Source organism: Diadema antillarum, unplaced genomic scaffold, assembly GCF_040938485.1.
Source record: "Diadema antillarum isolate AM-2024a unplaced genomic scaffold, OU_Dant_1.0 seq00000271_RagTag, whole genome shotgun sequence".
NCBI classification, from domain to species: Eukaryota; Metazoa; Echinodermata; class Echinoidea; order Diadematoida; family Diadematidae; genus Diadema; species Diadema antillarum.
In genome coordinates, this window is record NW_027271306.1 from 131097 (window position 1) to 157607 (window position 26511).

General features: G+C 38.0%; 1 protein-coding gene across 1 annotated transcript; it reads right to left on the reverse strand.

Moving 5' to 3' along the window:
* On the reverse strand, positions 1 to 20334 carry LOC139729934 (cholinesterase-like). Its single transcript, XM_071640856.1, has 10 exons — positions 20167 to 20334; positions 17728 to 17904; positions 16891 to 17050; positions 12076 to 12153; positions 8711 to 8829; positions 6550 to 6720; positions 4263 to 4705; positions 2939 to 3133; positions 1141 to 1245; positions 1 to 109 (listed from the first exon to the last, which is right to left on the reverse strand). The coding sequence occupies exons 1-10, from the start codon at positions 20332 to 20334 to the stop codon at positions 1 to 3; spliced, it is 1725 nt and encodes a 574-aa protein (XP_071496957.1).
* Between the last annotated feature and the right edge of the window lie 6177 nt (positions 20335 to 26511).

Below are 26511 nucleotides of genomic sequence, written 5' to 3' on the forward strand. Positions count from 1 at the left end.
CTATTCATGGATGCGGTGGATACCAGCTACCTCCAAAGACCACGCCCACCTAGGCCTACTTCCCTGAGAAGCATGCAGTCGTGGGATGACATCCTCACTTTTCTCCAACCTGTGAAGTGAATGATTTACTCAAGCTTAGATTCAGATTTGATTCTAAATTTTGTCAGTTTCGAATTGCTGTCTCCTCTTCCCCTCCCCGCCCTGCGTATAATAATATGTGGAAAATGCCAAATGTCAGAACGCCAAGTCCAATTGAACGTAAATAATGAGTTATGCAGTGTCATATGTAAACATCTCCCGATGATATTCCCTCATCAATGTATTTCTCTAAATTTTCATGTTCGTAACTATCTCTGAGTAATTTTGGGAGTTATATTCATTAAACGGTAACACTTGTATTGACGGAGATAAGTTTGTGTGATTTCTGATTTTTTTTTTCGTTGTCTTTCGCATTCGCTTGTTTGATATAATTTCTCATGCGCACCTTAACAAATAAACCGTGTACAAATACATATATGTGTAGGATGGAGAGGGAACCAAGTTTTTCGAAGAAATAGGAAGTTTCACGGCACTTCAGTGTCCACAGGGCAGTGGCTCTAACTCTACCCTTTGCTAGTATCCAAGGTACGGCAAATTTCAACAAAATTTGACAACAACCGTCGTATATTATAGCTCAACTTCAACTGTGCTATAAAGATACTAGTTTCTGGAAAGCGGAAAAAATGATTTGACATGCCATCTGTCGTAAATTTAGTTATGTAATAGCTGTAGTTAAAATTGATTTCAATCCAAATTTAAAATTATAAATTGGCATAGGTGTAAGGAAATTATAGATGCCGAAGCAAGGGCACGTACCGGCAAAAATATAAGAAATTCTATCCACAAATAGACATAATAGACACACACATTTAAAATTATATGAATTTATATTTTATTGGGATACATGTATATATATATATATATATATATATATATATATATATATGTATATGAAATACCAAAAACATCGGCCCAAATAAACGGATGTATATGTATACATATTCATCATGATGTAATCATACATTCGTTTTCATTAGCATAGGAAGATATGAGTTGATGAAAAAGCATTCTTCTGTTCTAGCTGAACTGCCTTGGCCAAACTCCAACGAGAGCTCCTTGTGCCGCAGTTCAGTGACGTCGTACAAAGGCCAGGCATCTGGTCCGTCGGTGGGCGTAACCCCACCCCTGCAAGACTTCCCCGGATGCCTGCGGGATTAAAGCAAGAGTTATTAAAACAATGCGATTATTCTCTCTCAATTCACTGGAAACTTGGTATAAAGAGAGCTGATACAATGAAATAACTATATATACTTATATTTCAAAGTTGTCTATTTCAGCTATATACTTGATGACATTATACTCTTAAGATTTCTACCATTAATGGAGTAGGTTGGTTTGCCCCTATTCTGATGTCGAATTCAATGAAGTACCTACCTTAAATTTAGACCCTGGTTTTAATAAATAATCACAGAACTCCGGTCTTAGACACCCGCTACTCCATATGATCTGACTGGATCCCAGATTTCGGCCTCGCAATTTCCTACGTTTACTCCAATAAATGCAATAAAAGGTCTGAGTTTATAAATCCCACCGTATAGTGTTAAGCCATAAATGAAGCAAACAATGTCTGAACTTCAAAGCGAGAGGGTTCCATTCTAGCATTTTGAAAAATAAAAGATGGGACTAAACTAGTATTTTGAGCAAAAGGGACGCTCGCTGCGGTGTAAATAAACACTGTAGAAGTTAAAGTGTCAGCTAGGAAACCGGGAAAGCTTTTTAAAATATCATGCAAAATGCACATGTTATCAAGAACTGAATATTACCTGCACGAAACAAAACATTATAGTCATTATCATAATGGACATGTCAAAGACTGGGGCCGAGACGCGGCCTAGCCCGGGAGCGACTGCATCTTGACACCTACAGAAATTACACGTCCGAGACTACAGTTGTCGCAAATTCAGACGCGACACGATCGTAGGTACAATGTATCAATGGGGTCTAAGTGGGGTTTAAGTCAGTTTGAATTTTTGACATTCAGGCTCATGCAATCTCCAGAATATTAAGGTCTACTCAGTAACAGTATTGGCTTATAATAATTATGTTAGACAAAGACCTGAATAGAAATAATATGGAAGGGAGACATCCCTAGTGTATGGTATAACCACCCATGAGACACATGCAACTTCAAATTCTTGCTTTTCAGTTTTGTGTTTATGAGATGAATTATGGACTCACACTCCCTCCAAATCAGTAGGAATGGAAATAGTGCGTTTTTGATTACCTAATTTCTTTATAAAGTTAGTACCTTTGTTATCTATAGATACTCTTAAAAAAATCATTCAGTTAAAACGTTGTTTACAAACGAAAGAAAAACTAACGATTCATTTTTTGCATTATCAATCACATAATAAGCTGTTAAAATGACAAAAGTAAATAGTAAAAGATAAAACTGGAGAGGAGAAGGAACAAATTAGACAATGGTTGACATCAACACCAAAGTCATGAAGATGGGATCTTCTAGTACATATAGAATGATAAACGCTTGACAGTTTTTTTAAAACTCAGTACTGAGTTTTGAATAAGGAATTGTCTTTATATCTGTTGAAAGCGTGGGAAACCAAGACAGGACAATAAAAGACTACAACTTTTTCGAAATATGATTATCAAATGAGGAATCCTAAGGCCAAGGAAGCCCAGTGATTCTAACTGAGGTGATTCCCTCTTCTTCAAAACCTTCAATGCAAGAGCACAGCATAAACACGTGACTATCTGATCAATAACCTGTCAAATAAGAGTGAAATGAAGTACTGAAAGGGGAACCAATCGACGTTGAATGCTCGTCTTGCACCCCCATCTACCATCTTGGTGCATTTCAAGCAGTGGAGCAATGACTAACCCTGACTTGGCAAAGTTGGTCCACGCCTTCATGATTTTCACCGAAAGCGCCTTTTCCTCCTCGGTCACGTTGTGACCTCGAACATGGTAGAGTTCGTCGATGAATGGCATTCCGAAGACGTAGATGAGATCCTCGCTGTGGCCAGCTTTCAACCAGGGCGTCGACGGCAAGATGTCCCTGTACTGGAAGACATTCCTGCGAAAATGGAAGCGTATCGTGACTTGTTTAAAGGGATGGTATAGTTTCGGTTAAGATTGGCTTCAGGTCTCCAATCTTTCATTATATGTGTATATATATATATATATATATATATATATATATATATTAGATAATGAGAAATATCAGTATGAAAGAGCATAATAATGAATCATATGGAAGTTAAGTTTATTTGATGAAAATTGGTTTTGAAATGTATTATGCAAAACAAAGTGTTTCTAATAAAAGATGGGACCCTTTTTCGCTTTGTTTTACTTCTGTTTTTGCACATCTCAGCCATTTCAAAATCGACTTTCACCAAAAACTTTGAATTCCTCTTCAAATTGTATGCTCTTTACCATTTGATGAAGTGGTTTCTAAGTATCTCGCAAAAAAAAAAGTTAAAAAGCTGGATCCTCATTTCAACCAATTCTATTCATCCCTTTAAACTTCAACAACGGGTCAGGAAACATTTTGTCATCATGAGTGAAAAATTGAAAAATATATATTATACATAAATTATATAGTGCAATTAATGACATCATTGTGTTTTATCTTCAATGCTCAGTTCAATGTGACTTGAGCTGATTCTACATTCACTTTTTCTTTCCTTTAGAAAAGTTCAATTTTGAACGACTTCGTATAAGAACATATTTTTAGAGGGAGTTAAGCAGATTGCTCTTGCAATGTCATGGTTCTGAAAACATATATAGCTAATCATACCTCCTTGATTGGACCAAGCATGTCAAGGGGGTAAAGGCGTACCTCCATGATCAGACGTGGTTCCTGTTTACACAACCTCTCTCCGACAAGTCAATCAATAGTCAATTTGTCAGCGATAGCCAATCAAAAGTGGCAATCTCAAGTCTATTTACTAATAGCCAATCAAACGTGGTCTCTCGAGCCTACCATAGATTAACCAATCAGACGTCGCCTCTCAAGTCTGTAATATTATACTTACCACAAATTGGCAATGATGGAAACGTGGTCTCTCGTACACATGCTCTTCGATTAGCCAATCAATAACTCACGCACCGCATGAGCCAAAATACAGTTTATGTTAGGACGAGCGAATAAGAATGTATCGTATCAGTTATTTTATTAAGTAGTTTGAAGAAACGCTGCTTACTTTGAAGATGGATGAGTGAATATGTACTTGAAGAGGGTGCCCTGGCCGTAATCGGCGTGGGTTCTAAGAACCTTCTCTGTGGTGCAGGCATAGTCGACATCGGTGAGAAAATCAACCGTATTCTGGAAAAAGTCCGTAGAGTAATAATTGACAGAGGACCAGTTAGCATAAATCTCCAGGGTAAGCGAGCGAAACTCGTCACCAGAGTAACCGCTTTGGGCGAGTCCCCGCGATACGGTGTTGCGGAAAAATAAGGCACCCACTCGCGGGCGGTACGGAGTGCCGCGACGAGCAGGGAAGTACCACATCAACTCTGTCGTGCCCTCGTCTTTCATATAGCCCGCCATCAGCGGACATCGCTTAAACTCGCCTAGCTCGTAGAGGTTTGCCGGTGTGTCGTCCAAGAAGTATCCGTCCACGAAAACCGGGTACTTGCGATAAATCTGTTTTGTAGTTGAGATTGATTTTGTTGTTGTTGTTGTTGTTGTTGTTGTTGTTTTTAAAGAGAAAGAGATTGTGAAGAGAAGGGAATTTGTTTAACGTGATTACATATATGTGAATGTAAAATAAGTGACTTAACATTATTGCTCCGATCCCGAATGAATCCAGAAGAAAAGACAAATGTTTGGCGCAGTTATTTTCGCCTTTATACCAGACATGTAAGGGATTATGGTAGATAAGGCGATCATGAACGAGAGAGACAGGAGGAGGGGTTAGGTAAAGAGACAGAATAGAATATGATTCTTTACAACTTTTCTTCAATGATCTCAAACTCTTTCACATAGATTTATTACACCCCCGCCAAACGAAGTTTGAAGGGGGTATATAGGAATCAGCGGACGGTCGGGCGGTCGGTCGGTCGGTCGGGCGGTCGGTCGGGCGGTCGGGCGGTCGGGCGGTCGGTCCGTTGCAAATCTTGCGTCGCGAACTACTTCCTCAGTTTTCAACCGATTCCCATAAAACTTGGCACAGATGTGTGCCTTGGGTTGTAGATGTGCAAGACGTATTTTTTGACAGTACCCAAAAGTACGTTGCCATGGTAACGGCATATTATGGGCAAAAATGGGTACAAACCTTGCGTCGCGAACTCCTCCCAAAGTTTTTGATCAATTTTTATGAAATTAGGTACAGATGTTCATCTGAACATGTTAATGTGCAAGACACATATTTCCGCAGTGGCAAAAAGTGCGTTGCCATGGTAACGGCATGTTATTGGTAAAATATAGGGCAAAATGCTTCATGGCAAAACTGCTTCATCAGTGTTCTTCCAATTCTCATGGAATTCATATTGAATGTTTGTCTTAGGATATAGGTCAGCATGACACATTTCTTGACAGTGACAAAAAGTATGTTGCCATGGTAACAGCTCACATATTATGAGCCAAAATGATGGAAAATTTTGTGTTGCAAACTACTTCCTCAGTTTTTGCCCAATTTCCATGAAACTTGGTACAGATGTGTGCCTTTGGTTGTAGATGTGCAAGACGCATTTTTTGACAGTACCCGAAAGTACGTTGCCATGGTAACGGCATATTAATGGCAGAAGATCAAGGAAAGATCTTGCGGATTTAACTACTTCCTCAGTTTTTTGACCAAAGCTTATGAAATGTGGCACACACCTTGATCTTGGTGGGAAGATGTGGAAGACATATTTTTCGGACGTGTCGGAAGCTGCGTTGCCATGGTAACGGCATATAAATGGCAGAAGATCAAGGAAAGATCTTGCGGATTAAACTACTTCCTCTGTATTCGACTGAAGCTCATGAAATGTGGCACACACATTGGTCTTGGTGGGAAGATGTGCAAGACATATTTTTTGGACGTGTCGGAAGCTGCGTTGCCATGGTAACGGCATATTAATGGCGGAAGATCAAGGAAAGATCTTGTGGATTTAACTACTTCCTCCGTTTTTGACAAAAGCTTATGAAATGTGGCACACACAATAGTCTTGGTGGGAAGATGTGCAAGACATATTTTTCGGACGTGTCGGAAGCTGCGTTGCCACGGTAATGGCATTTAAATGGCAGAAGATCAAGGAAAGATCATTCCTTGGGTAAGACTGTCGTCACGGGGCGGGGGTATTAATCACCTTAAGTGATATTTCTAGTTTTGAAATTGTTCATACAAGGTTGCATTTTGTAGGTTTTACGACAATTTTCCCCATTTCGCTACTGCATTACAACCATGATAACAATAAACAATACTAACAATCTTGTTTGTCATGTGTGCCAATGTCTATACCATATCTTTTGACATAATCATTTGAGAAAACATGATCAAAATTCACCTGTGCCGCTGTTCGCAGAAGCTGCCGTGAGTCAGTTCTTCTCAAGCAGGACACGAGGGCCGATGTATCGGTCGTTGGACACCCCAGTGCGCTTCCCAGATTAAAAGCTCTGTTTCGGTCTCTGTGAACTGGAGTATCTTCGAAGGCCCAACGTGAGAAGCTATTTCCGCTCTATTCAAAGAAAGTATGAAACAGTAATATCCGAATTACGCATGGAATTTATTCTGTAAATGAAAATGCCATCGAGAATTTAAAGGGTGTGTACAATTCTGGTCGAGGTGAGGATTTAGCTTTTAACATTTTGCGAGATATTCAGAAACCACTCTATATGAGATGTCAAAGAGCATGCAATTCTAAAAGGTATCAAAAGTTTATTTGATGAAAATTGGTTTTGAAATGGCTGAGATATCCAAAAACAAGGTGAAACAAAGAGATCCTAATAAAGTTGTGGCATGTCGCCTTTTATTATTATTACTTTTTTGGATATCTCAGCCATTTCAAATCCAATTTTCATCAAATAAACGTTGAATCCTTCCTAAAATTACATGCTTTCATATTTCATAAGAGGTTTCTCATTATCTCACTTAGAAATGTTCAAAACATGAATCCCTTACCTCAACCAGTACTGTACAGTCCCTTTAAAATCAACTTTCTGTGTGGTAGGCCCTATTTTGTTCTGCAGTTCTAACTATCAACATGACCAGCCCACACTATTCGAAAAATATATTTTGCACCTCTTATCTTTTGAACTAAGACAATTTAGTTTGGGCTGTCGTATTGTAAAACGATTTGGTTTATAATCATTACCATCATTATTACATATTGGGAATTAATCGACTTTTATTTTGTTTGTGTTTCTCAGCATATTGCTCAATCTCAGGTAGTATGGCCCGAATCTTAACATTATTAATAACCCAGCACAAACAAACAAACAAACAAACAAACAAACAAACAAACAACAACAACAGAATACACCCGAAGTTCCATCAGCGTTACTATGGTAAATTGTGTCAGAAATGTTCAGTTAATTCGAATGGCGTCAGCATGCTCAAGGCTGATGAGGCACAATTTGCCTTCAATATCGGACCAATCAGCGAATTGTGAGTTCATTACGTAGGACTACATCGTTTGTTCTGAAACGCGATGACGCGCGTGCTACCGACTTCTGAATCACAATGCTGTGATCGAGAACACGAGTCCGCGTTCTGTCAGTTTTGAGCAGTTGTCATACCCACAAGGCGATCATAATGATGAAATAAAGGGCATGCTATACCTCTGAAAGTTTCCATAGTGACAATTCCTACAGAAAAGATCACAATATTGACTCAAACGTCACGTGAGTACAGGCCCGTTTTCACAGGCTCCCACAGAAAAATCTTCCTGATCGGCCGCTTGAATACCGCGTATATCAGACAGGGCAATTTGCCAAATCTTAATAAGCACCCAATAGCGTGACTGCATGGGATGGTTCGCGGAGATGACAGTAAATGCACGTACCCTTTTCTTACCCTCTCCCATCTTACCTTTACAATACACGTGTATTGACGATCCCTCCCTCCTCCAATCAAACATCACGCTTTAATATACAATGACATGCACCTAAAATTATGTGCTTGTTCAGTCGTAATTGGTGTTTCCCGCCATCGTGCACTTCACACATCTCTTTGTTTACTTCTATCGGTCTATCCACCTATCTGTCTGCCTGTTTGTCTATCTATCTATCTATCTATCTATCTATCTATCTATCCATGTATGTATGTATGTATGTATGTATGTGTGTATGCATGTATGTGTATGTATGTATGTATGTATGTATATGTATGCATCTAATAAACATGATTATTAATCTATCTATCTATCTATCTATATATCTATCTATCTATCTATCTATCTATTTATCTATTATTATCATTGTTATTATTATTATTATTATTATTTTATTCTAATCTTTTGTCAGGGTATATAGCCCATTCACCAATAAGCACCAATAAGCACACCATGCTGAATTAGACCACCTTCATATTTAACGTCTCACTGGATGGCAAAGAGAAATGCATGGCTCTGTATAAAAAGAGCCGGAGTCCTGACACTGAAAAGGGGGTACTGCACTATTGAATGTAGGGTTAAAAGGACCAATTATGCCACATTAATAATCACCCACCTGCATGATGGCCTGAGTGAAGAAACCCCGGCTCAATTTGGACAGCATGAGGAAATCAACACTTCCTGAACCAGCGCTCTGTCCGAACAGCGTGATACGACCAGGATCTCCACCAAACGCTTCAACAGAAGAAAAAACAAAACAAAACAATGATAATAAAGTAATAATGATGATAATGATAATGATAATGATAATAATGGTAAATGATATAAGATTTTAAAAATAGACATAAAGCAGAGAAAGAATTAAGGCAAATGTATTGCCTTGATATCACCGACCCTTTCCCTCCCTCCCCTTGTACAAAGTTCCGTCTTCATAAGTGGTCTTAAAGGGTGTGAATAGTTCTGGTCGAGGTGAGGATTTAGCTTTTAACGTTTTGCGAGATATTCAGAAACCACTCTGTGAGCTGTCAAAGAGCATGCAATTCTAAGCGGTATCAAAAGTTCATTTGATGAAAATCGGTTTTGAAGTGGCTGAGATATCCCCCCCCCAAAAAAAAAAGAAAAAGAAAAGAAAAAGAAAAGGTGAAATAAAGAGATCCTGATAAAATTGTGGCCTGTAGTCTTTTATCATTATCACTTTTTGGGATATCTCAGCCATTTGAAAACCAATTTTCATATTTTATAAGAGGTTTCTCATTATCCCACTTAGGAATGTAAAAAACATGAATCCCCACCTCAACCAGTACTGTACAGCCCCTTTAATCTTTTTTTAATCATCAATTTTGATACTACATCTACTACTATGATACTACTGCTGCTACTTCAGGGCCTACTACTACTACTACTACTAACAATGATAATGATAATGATAATACCACTACTACTTCTACTATTACAACTACTACTGCTATTACTACTATTGCTACTACTACTACTACTACTACTACTACTACTACTACTACTACTATAAAGCACTGCTACTACCACCACCATCACCACTACTATTATTACTACTAGGCCTACTACTACTACTTCTACTACTACTACTACTACTACTACTACTACTACTACTACTACTATTCTACTAGTACTACTACTGACAGTACATTACTACACCAATCATACTATTAATTGTTAATGCTACTACTAACACATCTGGGCTCTTATTGGTAAGAATAGCAATGTAATATTGATTAGTGTGTACATTGAATTTGTGTTGTCATGGTTACTATAACATCGAATGTGTGTATCAAACACTGCAATAATAACAATTGTTAATTACGAACCATTTTTTTTTCTGACATCAGCGCGACTTGTTAAAATGAAAACAACAAAATAAGCCAGACAAACGGAGCAACAAAACATTGCCATTGTCCTGGTTCACATAGGGAATGCCTAGATTTTAGCCAATTAAGTATAAGTGGATATCATCGCGTAGAGTAGCCATGGTAACTCGTGCTTTCGTGACAAACGTGGCTATTTTGAAGTATTCTCGGGATGCGCGGTCTTAATAACTGACATCAGCGGAAATTAATATTCTTCTCAACTTCCTGGATTTTTTTTTTCTTTTTACTGCTATTCGGATGTTTTCGTTGACCGGATTATTTTCCCATTAAAATGAAAGCGAAAAAAAAAAAGAAGGAGAAAGAGAAAAAATAACAACAGATTTTAACAAAGGTGAAGTTCAGTTAAGCCCACAATTTTGTGCTTATTTGGTGTAATCTGGTGTAAACCCAAAGCAACAGAATTCATAATCTTGCTAAAAAGATTCACCAGTTCGTAAATTCATTTCTCATACATAATTATCTAATCACAGAATACAATACATATCAGTGGACACAACAAAGTATTAAGATAGTCAAAATACGACCCAAACACAGAAACTAATTCCTGAAGTGGATGCATAATGATGCCTTTATGATAAGTACTGTATATAACACAGGGAATGTTTTAGGCAAATGATGGAATGAAAACTTTTAATTTATTACTACTAAAACTGTGGAAAATGACAAAAGTAACAATCCCGTAAATGATAACCTGTACTTCGATTTAGTGCGCCCGGAGATTTTATAATCACTATAGCAGAATTCCTTTTTAATTCAATTCAATTCAATTCAATTCAATTCAATTCATTTCAATCCAATTCAATCCAATTCAATTCAATTCAACTCCATTTCATTCCATTTAATTCAATTCTTTTCATTTTTTTCCAACAAACATAACAAAGACCAAATTGGGAATTATATCATTGGCATGCATACTGTGCAATAGATTACTGATAGTTAACAAATGAAGATATACATATACATGCATACCAGCAAAACTTATGTTCACAGAAAAAAAAAAGAGTTGAAATGCCCACTTAAAAGCTTGCTTGTATATTGTGAGCCACTCAAAGGATTCTTATGAAAATACTTGTTTACAATCATTTAGCACAAAAGCAGTTTAAGACAGGACAGAACAAGCAAAATTCTTGAAACATGACTTATCCATAAGATAAACATAAACTCTTAAAACATCCGAGTCAGAACTGACCCGGAACTGGGTCCGTTGGGGTCATACACCGTTCCGGGTCAAAAATGATTTGGAATTTGGTCATGAAGACCCCGAATGGGGTCACCCTGACCCAATTCATGACTCTGTAAAGGTCATATCTGACCCCATTCCTTGTCATGTCTGACCCGGAACGGTGTGTGACCCCAACGGACCCAGTTCCGGGTCAGTTCTGACTCGGATGTTTTAAGAGTGTATATAATATACTCAGTCTTCGTTTGTAATGTATTAAATAACAAACAGCACAAAGGGAAAACATCAAAAATAGCATATCAGGAAAAGCAAAAGACAAAAAAAAAAGGATATTCAGAGGAAAAAAAAGTGCCATTCATCAAAAGGCTAACTACTGATTCTTTCTTCGATCTCAAACAATACAAATTATAACAAAGCACTCATCTGATGGCTCTGTCACACGCGGGTTATGACTCACGTCTGACTTTCAGACCGTAGGGTTCTGGGTTCGAATATCGCCTTTTGCAAACATTTTTTTGACGACGCATTTATTTGACTAATAATATTTATAATGACAGGATGATAGCAATATTGGTGATGATGATGATAACATATATAATGTTATGGTCTTCTTTATCCAAGTTAGCCACTTCATTGCGAACGCTGATCTACCAGAGGGCTCTGCCGTACACTATTACTACCCTATAGCCAGATACCCATTATACTCCTGTGTCGAAAGGGACATGATGGGTATAAACATCCTGCCCAAGGACGTAAGCACTGGAGGGATTCGAAGGGGTTCTCCAACTAAAAGTCAGTAGTCTTATCAACTATATATCACATCCCCCCCCCCCCCAATAGAAGCCCTCGAGTATTCAGTTCGCAACATCTCATACCGATAATTAATTATGGATGTACCTCGAATGTTGTAGAAAATCCAAGAGAGAGCAGCCACTTGATCAATCATGCCAACATTTCCAGGAGCTTCCTTGTCCCCTGTAGGAACGACAAAAATGAGAAAAAAGAATTACCCTGTTAACAAAAATGAGCGATGAAAACATCTTTGCAAATTACGGGGTAGATTATTGAAAAATACAGAAAAGCATGGTATTCATATTGATAGTTTAATGAACTTTGATAAAGTAAATGTGGGGATATGCTAATTATGCAGAGACATCAGCAGTGGAGGGGCGCCCCCATGTGGCAGGCACCTCTCTGCTTGCTGTTCACAGGTGAGTTGATGGAAATGAGAATGTCGCAAATTACACAAGAATTTCAGTGCTTAGATGTTATGGTGCTGTATTATCATTATTGGTAATTGTTATGAAGAGTTTCAGGGACCAAACAGGCATATTATGTGGAGTGAGAGTGTTTGTCATAATTTACATGAAGCCATTCCATTTGTCTCTGGTTGATGGTGGTTTTGTTCAGTGGCACCGAATGCACGGTAACCTATGTATGTACGTACCTGTGTTAAGTCGGTCTACGGACGTGTGTTGTGTTACGGGCGTATGTAGTTAATTGCGGCTGCCGTAGTCTTGTACGCACAATGTATTCGTAGTGCAGTAGTACAATGCAAGGGCTGCAGGCCTGCGTAGGTTTGTGTACGTGACCAATTACGGTATTGAACAGTGTATTATGTAGCGCTGTGTTACAGTATAGGGCATTTAGCGTGATCTGTGTACTCTGGTATTACATGGTGTAGTTGTAGTATGGGGCGCCTATAATAGTGTGATAAGGTGTTGAGTTGATGGTTTTTGATGGAAGCTATTTACCTATTTTGGTAATGCATTTATGGTGATAGAGTTGAGGAGGATTGAAGTTTAACCAGGGAGATGTGTAGCGTAGGCACATTATAGGTACAATGTTGCAACATTTGTAATGTGTTTAAGGTGAAAGAGATGATAGGAATCAAAGTTGATCAGAAGAGATGTGCAGCGTAGTAAAGGCACAATGTTGTTCAATAAGGGTTGTACAGTAATTCAGCCGAGGTTTTAATTAATAGAGGGAACCTTTGTATTGCATTCCTTAATGATTCGTGATGGTTGTGTAGGTTGCAGTTATAGTGCTACAGCATAACTTTTGTAGTAGGAGGGTCTCGGTGTAAGAAGTGGTGTGAGTTAATTATTTCGGTTAATTATAGGCTACAACGAGCGGGTTAGAGGTGTGTGTACTTAGTAGGGTGTCTGATCGCGCACTGCTAACACTCGACCAAAACGCGCCCCTATCTCATAACACGCAAGTCCCATAGAATGCAATGGAGCCGCGCGCCTACGCCGTTTTGACCCAGCATTTTTGAGCAAAATTTCGCCTTTATTGCCAAATCCCCAGACCATGCCATTAACGAATCCTAACAAATTTGGTATCATATGAAAGAGGAAGTTTTTCTCCATATCCTATCAGAACGGCGGTACATGAATCCGACGATAAATTGATGTAAAAATCGATAGAAGCACATCTATCCCCATATCTCAGCGTCTGCTTCGGTATTTGTATTGCCGTGAGACATACTAGTAGTTGAGGACATGCTGAATCCGATGGTGCCGCTAGTTTTTCGCTAGCTCCACGCCTAGGTGTGGGGATATCGCATTGAAGATACCCCTTGCAATAATTTTTTGGTCACAGCGAACGTTTTAGGCGGGGCTTCGTATGCAAGAATCCATAGTAACTTCGCGCGAAGGGGCTAATGCATATGTAAATTTGATTACGCATCGCCGTCTAAAACCACATGGCCTCTACGGTTGTGTGGGGATGGATCGCGTGTGCATGCGGCGCGCGCCAGATGCTGCCAGCAGAGCTAGAGAGCTACCACTGTGTGTGTGTCACTACGTTTGTGTGTGTATGTGTTGTGTATGATGTGCATATCACGAGGCAGGAAACTGGGCTGTCGCTTGCGATAGCTCCTACAACACGCAACGCATCACATAGCATGCAATCTGTACTGTACATATCGAATACAGTCACGCTCACAAATCACGTACGTCTTGCAAAACAACCAGACTCTACTAAATTTCTGTCTACTACTATTAGTTTACTTGTGGATTGGTTATGATCTTATCGTTGTTCATTTATATTTCGAAAGTGCACTCGCAATGCTCGAGTCACTGGCACTAAGCCGAGAAATCGGTTGTGAATACAATCATGTCCGCTTAGCCAAGTGCGAACGAAGTACTAGTAGGCCTCAGCTAACGTTACTGTGGTGGTAGCGGCAGCGGTGTATTACGAACACCCGATCGACAAAAAGGGCGTGGAAAAGATTTCGGAAGACTCTTATTTGGCCATTTTTGCATGTACGAATAGTGGTAATGTGGCATCAATTCCAAGCCTGTGGCTGTAGAGGTTGTAGCTTGTGCATTTCACGCGAGCTGCGTGCACCTGCTCTCGACAATCGACTGCATATTTCTTCGAACCATGCTCGCCATGCCGGCTCCCCTGGCCTACAATCGCGATGCTCTCCGCTCGGCTCCCCGAACTTTACCGGCGGGGCTGCGCTAGCTGCCTAGCCTGCTGCTAGCTAGCTGCGCCTGCATACATACGCGGGGTTCGTACGTGTTGTAGGGCGCTCAATACGGTACATGTGAATCGAATGTAAACTGAATACCGAGCACGTACGTACGCACGCAGCGCACACAGGGTATGACAAGACATAGGGGGAGTGGCTTCTGCGCTTGTTACGCGTATTTTCTAACCGCTGTACGCTCATTATCTGATCGCTGGAGATCCACACGCGAATGCAGCTTTTCGGCGTTGTTTGCAAACATGATTTGGGTCACATTTTCATGCGTGCTCGTAAAAAAAGGGGGTGATATTGCTGTGATTTCAAAGTTAAATTTCTCAAGATAGAAATATCATTTCGCCATGAAATTTGAAATATGTCTTAATGATGTAAGTCTCTTTCATATGAAATAATTCACAATTCGTTTCTCACAGAATTTCAAAAGTTACAAAAATGCTCCAGACACCCTATACTTAGTGTCAATGGTAACATTTGAGTTATGTAGAGGCTATGGTAAAGAAGGAGTTTGATAGAGGTGTCCCAGATGAGACATTCTTTCTTTTAAGGATTCCAATTGTTTTAGATGTGCATAAATATAATAATTATTGGATTAAGCCAGGGTACATTTGGATATGGTACCATAATCATATGTCTGACGTATCATATACTTCTTATGTCATGTGATAATTCTCACAATACATTGCATGCAGTTCGATCCTTAACGTGAGAGATTATGAAAGACTCAGTAGTAATGTTGGGACGTATTTTAATACTGTGCCTCGTTTATGGTACTGTATGCATATGTTTTTGAACAGTTGTGTCTAGTGAAATAACACTATGAGTTTCTAGGTCACACTCAGCTGTTGATGGCAGATGCTTTCATTAGATATAAGATTATTATTGATACCCCATTGTGGATTTATATAGCTTTAGAGACAATAACTCACTTGGTATTTGTGTGTTATTATGAATGAGTTGTTTTGGTGTTAAACATGTGCGGATTTGATGATGTGCACATAGTGTTTCAGGGGTTCTCCTAAAGTGCATTTTAGGAGCTGTAATTGTGTTGTGACTATATTATAAGTCAATAAAAGACCTCTCTGCTTGCTGTTCACAGGACTCCTGTCGAGTGCTTGTCTTTATTGACTGCACGACCTCCCACCCGAACCCACGTGCCGTATAACCATGTCTCCTTCATAGACACACATACCCACACACACCGTCTTCACATCAATCCTGCCTTCTCCATCTCTCTCTCATCCATCCGCCCCACATTTCGGCCCTCCCCCTACATAAATCTCAGATACAAAAATATCCCCCCAAAAACAGAAAAGTGTGCAAGAAAGAATCCAAATATACAAATCATGCGCAATCACTTATTAGATTAAATATTGGTTACTTATAGATTCCTATGACTTACAGTGATGCCCAAATAGAATTAATTTCAATTAGTTGTTAATCACCCATAAGAGGGATTAAAGACATTTTCCCGTTAAAATCAATTTCAGTTGATTGCTTATCACACATTAGTGGGAGTGAAGACATTTTCCAATCAAAACTTTTTTTCAATTGATCGAAGTCTATCACTCATTAGCCGGAATGGAGACATTTTCCTATCAAAATTAATTTCAGTTGGCTGTTTATCACTCATTAGCGGAAATGGAGACATTTTCCAATCAACAGGGACGTGCATGAAAATTTCTTAATGGCTCTTTAATCCGGAAATGAAATAAGATTCGTAATTCCGAAAATTCGCTATGTAGTACGCACTGCAAAGGACCTTCTGAATAACAGATTTTTTATTTCATTTTTAGATTAACGGATTCTTGGGAATAACAAACCTTAATTAATTTTCGGAATAACTAACATCACTCTATTTTTGAAACAATTTCATATTTTGATGTTGTCTTAATGCAAGTGGTGCATTTATGACTTCATGATTTATTCGATATTCTGATGACTATACGAAAAAGAAATTGTGCGCGTTTTACAACATTTTTACAATATACCGCGCAGTTTATGCCTTCATTCGCAATTTACGACGGGGTTCATGGGTCCAATGGAAGAAGAGATAATGTAACATGGAAATGGAGTTTATAATGGAACTAAACAACATGCCATGAGCTCGATGTAGGGTTTGTTTCGTCAGCGATTATGTGGAAAAAAAAAAACATTTCTCTTATGGACGCGACGATCTATTGTTGAACAAATTAGAATCGATGTAACATAAGTCTTACTTGTCGTGAATCTTGAGAAAATGCCCACCCGGTAGTTAATCGTTACCACTATGACATCACCAACAGCAGCCAGAGGAACCCCGTAGTACATGTATGTCATGGCTGAACCCGTGACAAATGTTCCACCGTGAATGAATACGAGCACCGCAGCATGGTTTGGCTGTATGGATCATAGTAATTATATCATTGATAAGAACAGTGATACTACCAGTGATAATTACAGAGGCAATCAAGAATGAATACAATGAATAATTTATCAAATTTAACACAAAATGACTGAGGTTGTAAAAACAAAAACACTAGAAAGATGTTGTTTGTGTGTGTGTTTGTGTTTATTCTTTTAGAAAGCTGTGCGATGCAGATTAGAAATATACGTGGTGACGTTGTGTAGCTATGATATTATGAAACTGCGAGATAAATCCCTCTGCATTAGTCAACAGTTATTTAGCGGTATTTAGCAACAGTTCTGTCCCTACCGAATGAAAGACGACATAATCACTGAAGAATGTTATCATATTGACATTGAAGACAACGTTGTCACTAGTAAATATTAATATAGAAATATTGTAGGCTTCCATTTATATGACCATAAGTTGAAATTGATTGCAAACTAATCAAACTTCCTTAACTCACTCGACATGCCATTTATTTGAATCAAGACATATCTTTGCCCATAAACACTATTAACAAAAGAAATTTTAATTAGCGTTTTTTTTCCTTCAGAGATTGCTTCAACACAATCCACTCTGCACATATTATGATTGTCCATGCAGTCCTTCTTACACAGACTAGACCTTGGGACCTAGGGTACGTTGATAAAAAACACAGATGTCTTACTTTAGGGTGGGGCACAAACAGATTGAGGTAGAGACAATCTTCATCCACCACGGGGAAGTTGTGGTACACTGGCTGCATGCATGCGGGTTTGAATTCCGTGGCGTTTATGTAACCGGACCAGGGCGTCTTGGGTTTTGGTGGGCTGAACCGCTCCGGTGGGTCAGCATAGGGCACCCCCTTTGTATAAAAAACAACAACAAACAAACAAACAAACAAACAAACTGTGAGTGTAATTATACTACATGTATATGATGTGTTTAGGGAAACACTACTGGTTCACTTAGCTTTAACAGTCTTCATGCATAATCCTCGATATCGGTTATCCCAGCATCGTGCAATGTTTCCTTTGCAGCTCTATATGTTTAATTATTGGTTTCTTTTTCTTGTTTGGCATATTAAAACATTGCTTATTTTGTATGCTTGTATATGCATTTGTTGTTGTTGTTTTTTTCAGCGTCAGCGTCACATTCAGGACTGAATCCTTCGAGTCCATACAGAATTAAAAAAAAAATAATACATGTAATTCTGTGAAAGAAATCACTTCGCGTGTTCTGATCGGTCGCTGTCTCTGGACAATAGAGATGAATATAATGACATAATTTTGACAATAGTAGGTGACCATATTGGCAAGCAGTGTCAACCTTAACTTGGCTCCATATATACACATATGTAAAATGAGTCGAACAATTATAAACACGCTGCGTCATGCGTGTTGTGTCCCCCCCCCCCAAAAAAAAGCATAATGCAACCTGTTAGTATATTGTGTCAGTATAGCAACTGCATCATTTTTACGTGGACGTGAGAAAAGATCAAAATTATTTTCTTACGACGCTTCTGACCCCTGCCCAGTATATAGTCCGATTGCAAAGATAATTCTCACACATACCATGTTGCTCGGGTGACGAGGAATCTTGCAAGCAATGTGGTTATTTCGTTATGTTCTGATGTATTTTATTTGTTTCTCTTGCTCTTTCGGCTTCCTTTTCCTTTACGCCCCTTTCCTTCCTTTCATAGTTTTCGTTACCAGGTTGTTTGTTTAATAAGCCCAACATTTTCATAGGGACCTATACCTTACAAGCTCTGCTTTTTAGTAGGTCCCCCACATTTCATGTTTGTAAAATTGTCTTCTTTTTTATTCTTTGTAATTACGACGCTATGTCCTGTCTTAGGTTCAATCGATTGTATCATGTTACTTGTGTTTGAGATGTGGAACAATAAAATCAATCAATCAATCAAAACATACCTGCACGTATTGAACTAAATGACTGTATTCCTTTGCCACCCCCTTCCTTTGAAAAAAGGGAAGAGGAGCTAGGGAGTAGGTGTCATTAGTAGGATAATCTGACATAGCCTGGTCGGGGAAGCCGCGAAGCCCCGGCCTCCACACCTCTACACGTGAAAAAAAAAAATTGATTGATTTGAATTCATTTCCACTTTGTGTTCACGAAGAACAAGGAGATAAACGTAAGTAAAATACGATGATTTTTTTTTTCAGGCGGCGTAAATGATAGTCAAAGCAAATGCTTTCGTAGCAACAAATGGTAATGCAATAGTTCAGAACAAATAAGAAGATACATTATAGCGTATATAATATTGTTGTTTGTTTACTTGTTTGTTTGTTTGTTGTTGTTGTAAACAAGTTTGTTCTATTTTGGTCATGGGCGGCCCTCGGGTTCAGAACACCAATTCAAAGAAACACATCCTGCCAAAAAAGACCAAAAAAGTTTGGATGATCTTGACAATGGGAACAGAATTACAAAGTTTCCTCATCAGCAGATACTGATTACCAGATGAGGATACGTGTGCTGATAACAGGGATGATTAGATGACATGATTACAGACAAATTATGAGATTATGATAACACCTGTAAAATTCATGGTGCTGATGGTGACCAAGGAAGAATAGTCACTGCAATGATATTTACCAAAATAAAGTCTGATTACGATGCTGATATAACAATGGTAACGATAGTAGAATGATAGAAGAAACGATATTAGTAGTCACTAATGAGGAATAATATACATTAAAAGTAGCAATACTACATGTATATAGCACAAATCATTACCCCTAGCTTTATTGTTGCATTTTGAGTGTTGATTTTTTTTTTTTTCCATCCGGAAGATACACGCAGTTAGACAACGTAAAAGGTTCGGACGATTATCACAGCTGTCAATGCTATATTCACTTTTGTCACCATTGCGAAGTACACATTATTTCTATTCATTTGTTCATTATTATATCTTGTGTTAAACTTTATGATCTGTAGTGCTTACAAATTATTAACAATGATATATGAAATGTACACTTTGTATTTGTATTACCTTTTTTTTTGTTGGACGGAAATAAAAAGCCCAATGGAAACAAATCACTCATGATAAGCAATATGAGATTTATCATGCAATCAAATAGATTGTTGGAAAGTGTATACTGGAACTTACCAGGAACACGTCGACCAGTTTATCGACATTGATATGTCGCTTCTCGGAGAATTGTACAGTTTTCCCAATGATGACTCCGTCGTGAACTCGAACTCGAACTGTCTCCGCAGTAATGAGCAGAGTTGCGGAACAGCAAATCATGAGCCACTGTGCCCTTGAGAAACACATCGTTCCCATCTCTCAGATTTACTTTGTGTTTTCTTTGACAGAACACGTTAACAAAATGAAATGAAAATGAACTTTCCAATTTGTCGGGAAGAGCGACCCTCACAACGTAGAGGCATTAAAAAAGAACGAGGTGAGTAGAAGCTTCAGATACTGAAAATCAATTTATATTTTCGGTATTCCAGCTATATTCCTTGGCAGCCTGTTCCTATCTTATAGTTACTGCCATCACCTTGCTTAATATTTGTCGATGTGCCAATCTATAGGCCTACTGCTCCGTACGTCGACAATGAACGTGACGAACCTGGGTGGCTTGTATTTCAGAAGTGGACAGGCCGTCATTGCATCCATCTCCGCCCCTCCCCCTCCCCCTGAAAAAAAAAATAGAGGGGGGGGACACATCTCGAAGCATTGAGGAAGAGTTTGGTGCTCCTCTGGAAATTTTAATGTCGAATACAGCTGAACGCCAAAAACAGTTCTTAACCTATTCTCACTTTGCTCGATTTCCTGATTGTTATTGTGTGTGTGTGTGTGTGTGTGTGTGTGTGTGTGTTCGCATATTGAAACTGAAAACATGAATTCTTCCTATCGCAGATCAACCAGAATATGTATAAGAGCGCTTAGCTTGTACAAACAGCTTGCAATATTGAGTTCGAATTATTTTACACGGCTCGATATCAGCAGTTGATTCGTACGTAGATTGATTCTCGCTATTACAGTTGAGTGAATTCGAGAAAAAGACATCATAATTTTATTATCCTTCACATCAAGTTTTCTGTAAGTAAGAATGCATTAATTTGACAATGGTGGCTTTGCTGCGGAGAGGGGTTTAAGTCGCTCTAAAATCATTGGCAAAATACAGAATAAGGTATAATCTGATGTGTGCTAAAATGGGAAAGTTTTCAATTAAATTCAATTCAATCATAGTTTATTTCCAATAAACGAAAATCAAAACATAGTACAAAGTATACATGTCATGAAATGATATTGTTCAAACATTTGCAGAAGATCCATGTATTGTACAAGATAAATTATATAACAACAACAATAATTAGGAGAAAACAATGCATATATACTTTGTAGGCATGCGGAAAATAAATTCGATTATGGAAAATAGTGATCCACTAAAAAGCAAAGCTTGTGGGACGTGGATCGCTAGATAATTAATAAGTAAACAATGAATTATTCAAAATTCTTTATAACTATCGTATCTAATATAGATTATTTAAATCATCTGTAGAAATATACATATAGTTATTTCAAGATACGCAGGTCGGTAAAAAAATATAATAAAGTATCAATGCTAATGCCCGGACACTGTTCATTGAACCGCGTGTACTGGGAAAATATGACAAGGACAACACACTTGTACACACATTCAATTACCCACAAACGTATAAGACGCGAGACAGTACCTAGAAGAGAGAAGACGATAACAATACAAGTCTACGAAGAACAAAGGACAGGAAAGGAAGAGGAGAGAAGAAAGAAAGAAGAGAGGTCTGCATGCAGAACACGCCAAGTTGCGAGGCGACTATTGTACATCGAGTCTTTTCAAAGTTACATTCATTGTGATCATAAGCGCTATCACATTTTTTTTTTTGTGCGAAAACACAATGAATGACAGGTTAAAATTTCATAGCTTTCCCATAATTATATGTATTGTATGAATGTGTATGTATATATATAATGTATAATATATATATATATATATATATATATATACACGTAGGATATGCATATATATATATATATATACATACACATATATGTAAATATAATTATACACCTCCGATTTTAAAGAAACTTTTTTTTTATTCGATCATTATTCCATATTCCACATTTTCGTACAAATTGTACATTCCGTTTGGTTATGAGAAGTAAGTTTAACACAAGACAGTCAATTTGAGATAAATGTATAACCTAGTAAAATTAAATAACGCGTACAATAAGGAACCTATACTAAAAGGCAAAAGCTTGTAAGATGTAGGCTCCATAATCTTAGCGTTTAGTACAATGTGTTAATGACTATATAAAAATGATGAAACATGAGAGAGGACAAGATGCCCAGATTGTTATCAATGCATACATGATCATAACCAAGGCTAAATCAGCAGTAATTCAATCAAACATTTATTTATTGTAGTCACAAACTTTTACTTTTCTGAATTATTTTGAGTTCACATATTCCATCTGTGCTCTATCAACTGAATCAAACCTAAGCATTAAGTTGCGTTTCATCTTAAAATCACGTCTTCCTAAAAATTCGACGAATAAAACAGTACGTTTGCTATAAATTAATTACGTCTTTGATGAACATGGAAACAACAACAACAACAACAACAACAACAACAAAACGACAACAACAACAACAACAACAAAAACAACACCAACAACAACAATTACACAAAAAAAGTGTTGGCCTTGCGGCTAACATAATATGATACGGTTGCGCTCTCTGCATAAGCTCTTCAGCAGATGATCGTATAGATTAACAGCTAACCTCAGACATCGAACCCCAAAGATCAAGGTCAACGTGTTTGCAACTGACTAAACATCATCTATAGGACAACGGTTGATACATTAACCCTATAGGAACAACACATAAACCGACAGCGAGCCAATTACCTTTGTCGTCTGTTCCTGATGTAAAATAATCATTCTTCAAGAACGACATGTTTTCGCCGTCTTCTGGGACCCCAAGGACTAGGATGCTTATCATAATAACTCCTTGATTATTGTTGGAGGGTCTGGAACCCCGGTCTTGAACCTGGTTTCTATCCTACTGATTTTCTCCTTTCAAACTGCTTAATAATTTTCTACCAGAAAGTTTATGTGAACGTCTCGATAAGAGAGTAAGCCACTACGATTTACGTAATAAAACATTCCTCGGGCAACTTCGCAAGTCGCACGCAAGGCTTGCCCGGAAAGGTGTGACAGGGCCCTCTCTAAGCCAAAATCAACTATCCTTAGAATTATCACGTTATATTCGGCATTAAGATTATTCAATACATTACCAACAGAAACAATAAAAAAAAAATTTGCACTTTGATAATTATTCTACCTGATAATCTTTACTCTTAGTATACAATACATACATGTATACGGTCTACGTAATTACCGTCTCCCATTGACTTGCCACATGTTTGATTACTTTTTTCTGTACTTAATATTGTATACTTTGTGACTTTTTTCAGTTTTTTTTGCGTTCGTTTGTAATGATTATTTCATGTATTTTTTAATTAGCATTCTCTTCATTGTATGATTTCTATGTTCTGTTATCGTCTCACGGCCTTGCTGAAAAACAGCATATAGCTGATAGCAAGCTTTTTGTCGTGGTTAAATAGATAATCTCAACTCAACTCAACTCCTCATGAGCAAAAACAGTTTTTTTTTTTTAATTGATTGCGCTTGCTTTGTATACCCGATATTGAATTATATAGTTAGACCCACAATGACAAATTTTAGTTTATAAGATGGACAAGTAAACTATTATGATAATAAAAAAAAAATAATCAAATGATTGTGATGTACGATCTTGGAAGACATTAATTAGTTTAAAAGGCAACGAGGAAAAATCTTCAACAAAGACGTTCCCATTGAAGCCCTTTAACGAGCAGGTTACTGTACTTATAGTAAAAATGATCTGATGATGTTTGTTAAGGAAGAAAAAGAAGAAAGATTACATCCAACTTCCTAAGATAATCTTAAGTTAATACACTGTAAAAACATCGGTGTTAGATTTAACACCATGGGTGTTAAATCTAACACCGATCAAACTTCAATAGAGGACCACACCCACAGGTGTCGAAAATGCACTGTGATGGTGTTGGAAAGTGTTCACCTGACACTTCGTGGTGTTAATTTGACACTGTACCTGGTGTTATTTTGACACTGTACTGGTGTTAATTCAAAAATGACACCACATGGTGTTGATTTGATATTTGTTGGTGTTGATATCAATGGTTTAACACCCGTCCAGCTTCAATAAGAGACCACACCAGCTGGTGTTACTGTGGTGTAAATTTATTTTCACATTTTTTCAAAAATCTAGTATTTTAATGTAAAATTCTTGATCGTCTTGTTTAAATTAAAAATCAACAAGAAGTGCAGTTACTAAGAAACTCTTCAAAAAACAGTTTTATATTTGGAAATGACACCCGGAGGTGTTAATTTAACACCATAAATGAGCACCGAAAATTCAACACCAGCTCGGTGTTCACTATTTAACACCGGACTTTTTGCAGTGTATCTAGGTCACGATGACGAACAGAATGCTGCCGAAAGTAGATTTTATCACCAAGGGTACAGCGGTATCTACTTGAGCTAAGAGAGGGTTATGGTTAGCCAATTTGGATCCAAAACTATAATGCAGGTATTAAAATATTTACTCGCATTAAAATGTCGTTGAGTGACACACAGCCTTACCGTACATGTGGGACCATAGGATTGGGATAAATTGAGGCATACAGAGTTTTGTTTTGTCAGTTTGTGGCTGGATCAAGCAGGGATGTAAAATCATAATTTCCCCACCATCTCCCCACTCAATTTATTTGGCAAATTTGGCTCATTTTGATGATGGTTCAGGAGATATCCTAACTCATATCAAACTTTTGTAATATAATGTCTATACTTCTGAAACGAATAGATCTTTAATACACAATACATGAAGAATAACACTAGACAGATGCAAATTATTCATATTGGTAATAACATACATACATATTGGTAATACTATGCATGATATTCACTATAGTAGTAACTATTTGTCTGAGAAATGCAACAACAGTGATAGGGATTCGAAATTGTATCCTCATACTGCAATATTGTTCCAGAGTTAAAGGGCCGGATATATACCCATAATCAAGGCATGAGAAAGAAGGTTACATACCAGCTACATTATTGAGCCATTGGTAATTTGCTTCATTTTTTATGCACAGGACAACGAGAAAAATGCAAAGTGATGAAATTATTTCCATAAAGAGTGCTCGTTGCAATCTAGTATACAAGTGTCACTTTTTTGTGATACTCTCGCATAATAATTATCCACGAATGTTGTTTGCATGTTTGAATTCAAGGAAAATATCCATCTCCACGTGGACAATCTGTCTTTATTGTATAGCTCTCACACCTACGATGCCTAACTACATTTTGTTCTACATGATTACGCGGTGTTTTACCATATTATACACCACTGCACATTTATTATGACTAAATTTCTATACCCTTTAGCATGCAACAGCTATAGGAAACAGTGCAATATAGCTGTTTATTTAAACCAAACAAGGTTGAATCAAATATTTCTTGGAAATCAAATCTCATTCCCTGACTTCCCAACTTCTGTCTTCTTCTTTTTTTCCGCATTCAGTAGTGTGGACCACTCTTATGCATATGAATATACGAATACAACTTCCACCTGAAATCTCCTGACTGCTGAACTTGTAAGTACAACTTTTGTTGTATACCCGCGTGTATGTAGTCTTCGTTTACTGTACATAGATTATTATGTACCGAATGATCACAGTGCTAGCCTCAATTTTCTTGGCCACATATGACTAGCCAAAGTTTGGATCGGTACAGCTACCATGCCAATGAATCAGAATTCTGATGCAGGTGTCTGATCGATGTCCACGAACTGTTTTGTGAAAATTCTGTTTTTATAAGTTTATTGAAACACTTGCGCGTGCACACACACACACACACACACAAACACACACACACAAAATTACGCCTACAACACAACTGCATAGAGGAGCAGCCTTTTGAAAAGGCGCCATTAAAACCCGATGAGCTCACTGAACTGCCTATGACATCTAGTTGAATATAGACAACAAAAATCTGCCAAGCTATGATAATAGGCCTATATACTGATAGTAGAGTGCAGTCAACAAACAGCATGCAGTGATGTTCATTAGTGGAAAATAGAAGGATGGAAACCAGTTTCAAGGACCTCAAACAATATTCAAGGCGCTATGATTAACATCCGAATCCCTGGAAACGTAGAGGATGACGAAAACGACGATCAGGTCAAGGTTGATCTCTCTCCGGTGAGCAGTAAAGTCTTCAGCTGTCAGAACACCTGCTCAGCAGCACGGACGTCCTGTCATGCATGTACCTTTGTCAGGTGCTAAGGTATCACCCCCCCCCCCCCCCCCCTCGCGGAGTTTCTATGGTCAAGTT

Excerpts from the sequence above, each read along its gene's own strand:
- LOC139729934 (XM_071640856.1), bottom strand. The coding sequence starts at position 20,334 with ATGTGTTTCTCAAGGGCACAGTGGCTCATGATTTGCTGTTCCGCAACT. Across the intron at positions 17,051-17,727 it reads TGTTTGTGCCCCACCCTAAA|CCAAACCATGCTGCGGTGCT; the intron begins GTAAGACATCTG and ends TGATCCATACAG. Across the intron at positions 3,134-4,262 it reads TTCACTCATCCATCTTCAAA|GAATGTCTTCCAGTACAGGG; the intron begins GTAAGCAGCGTT and ends CCATTTTCGCAG.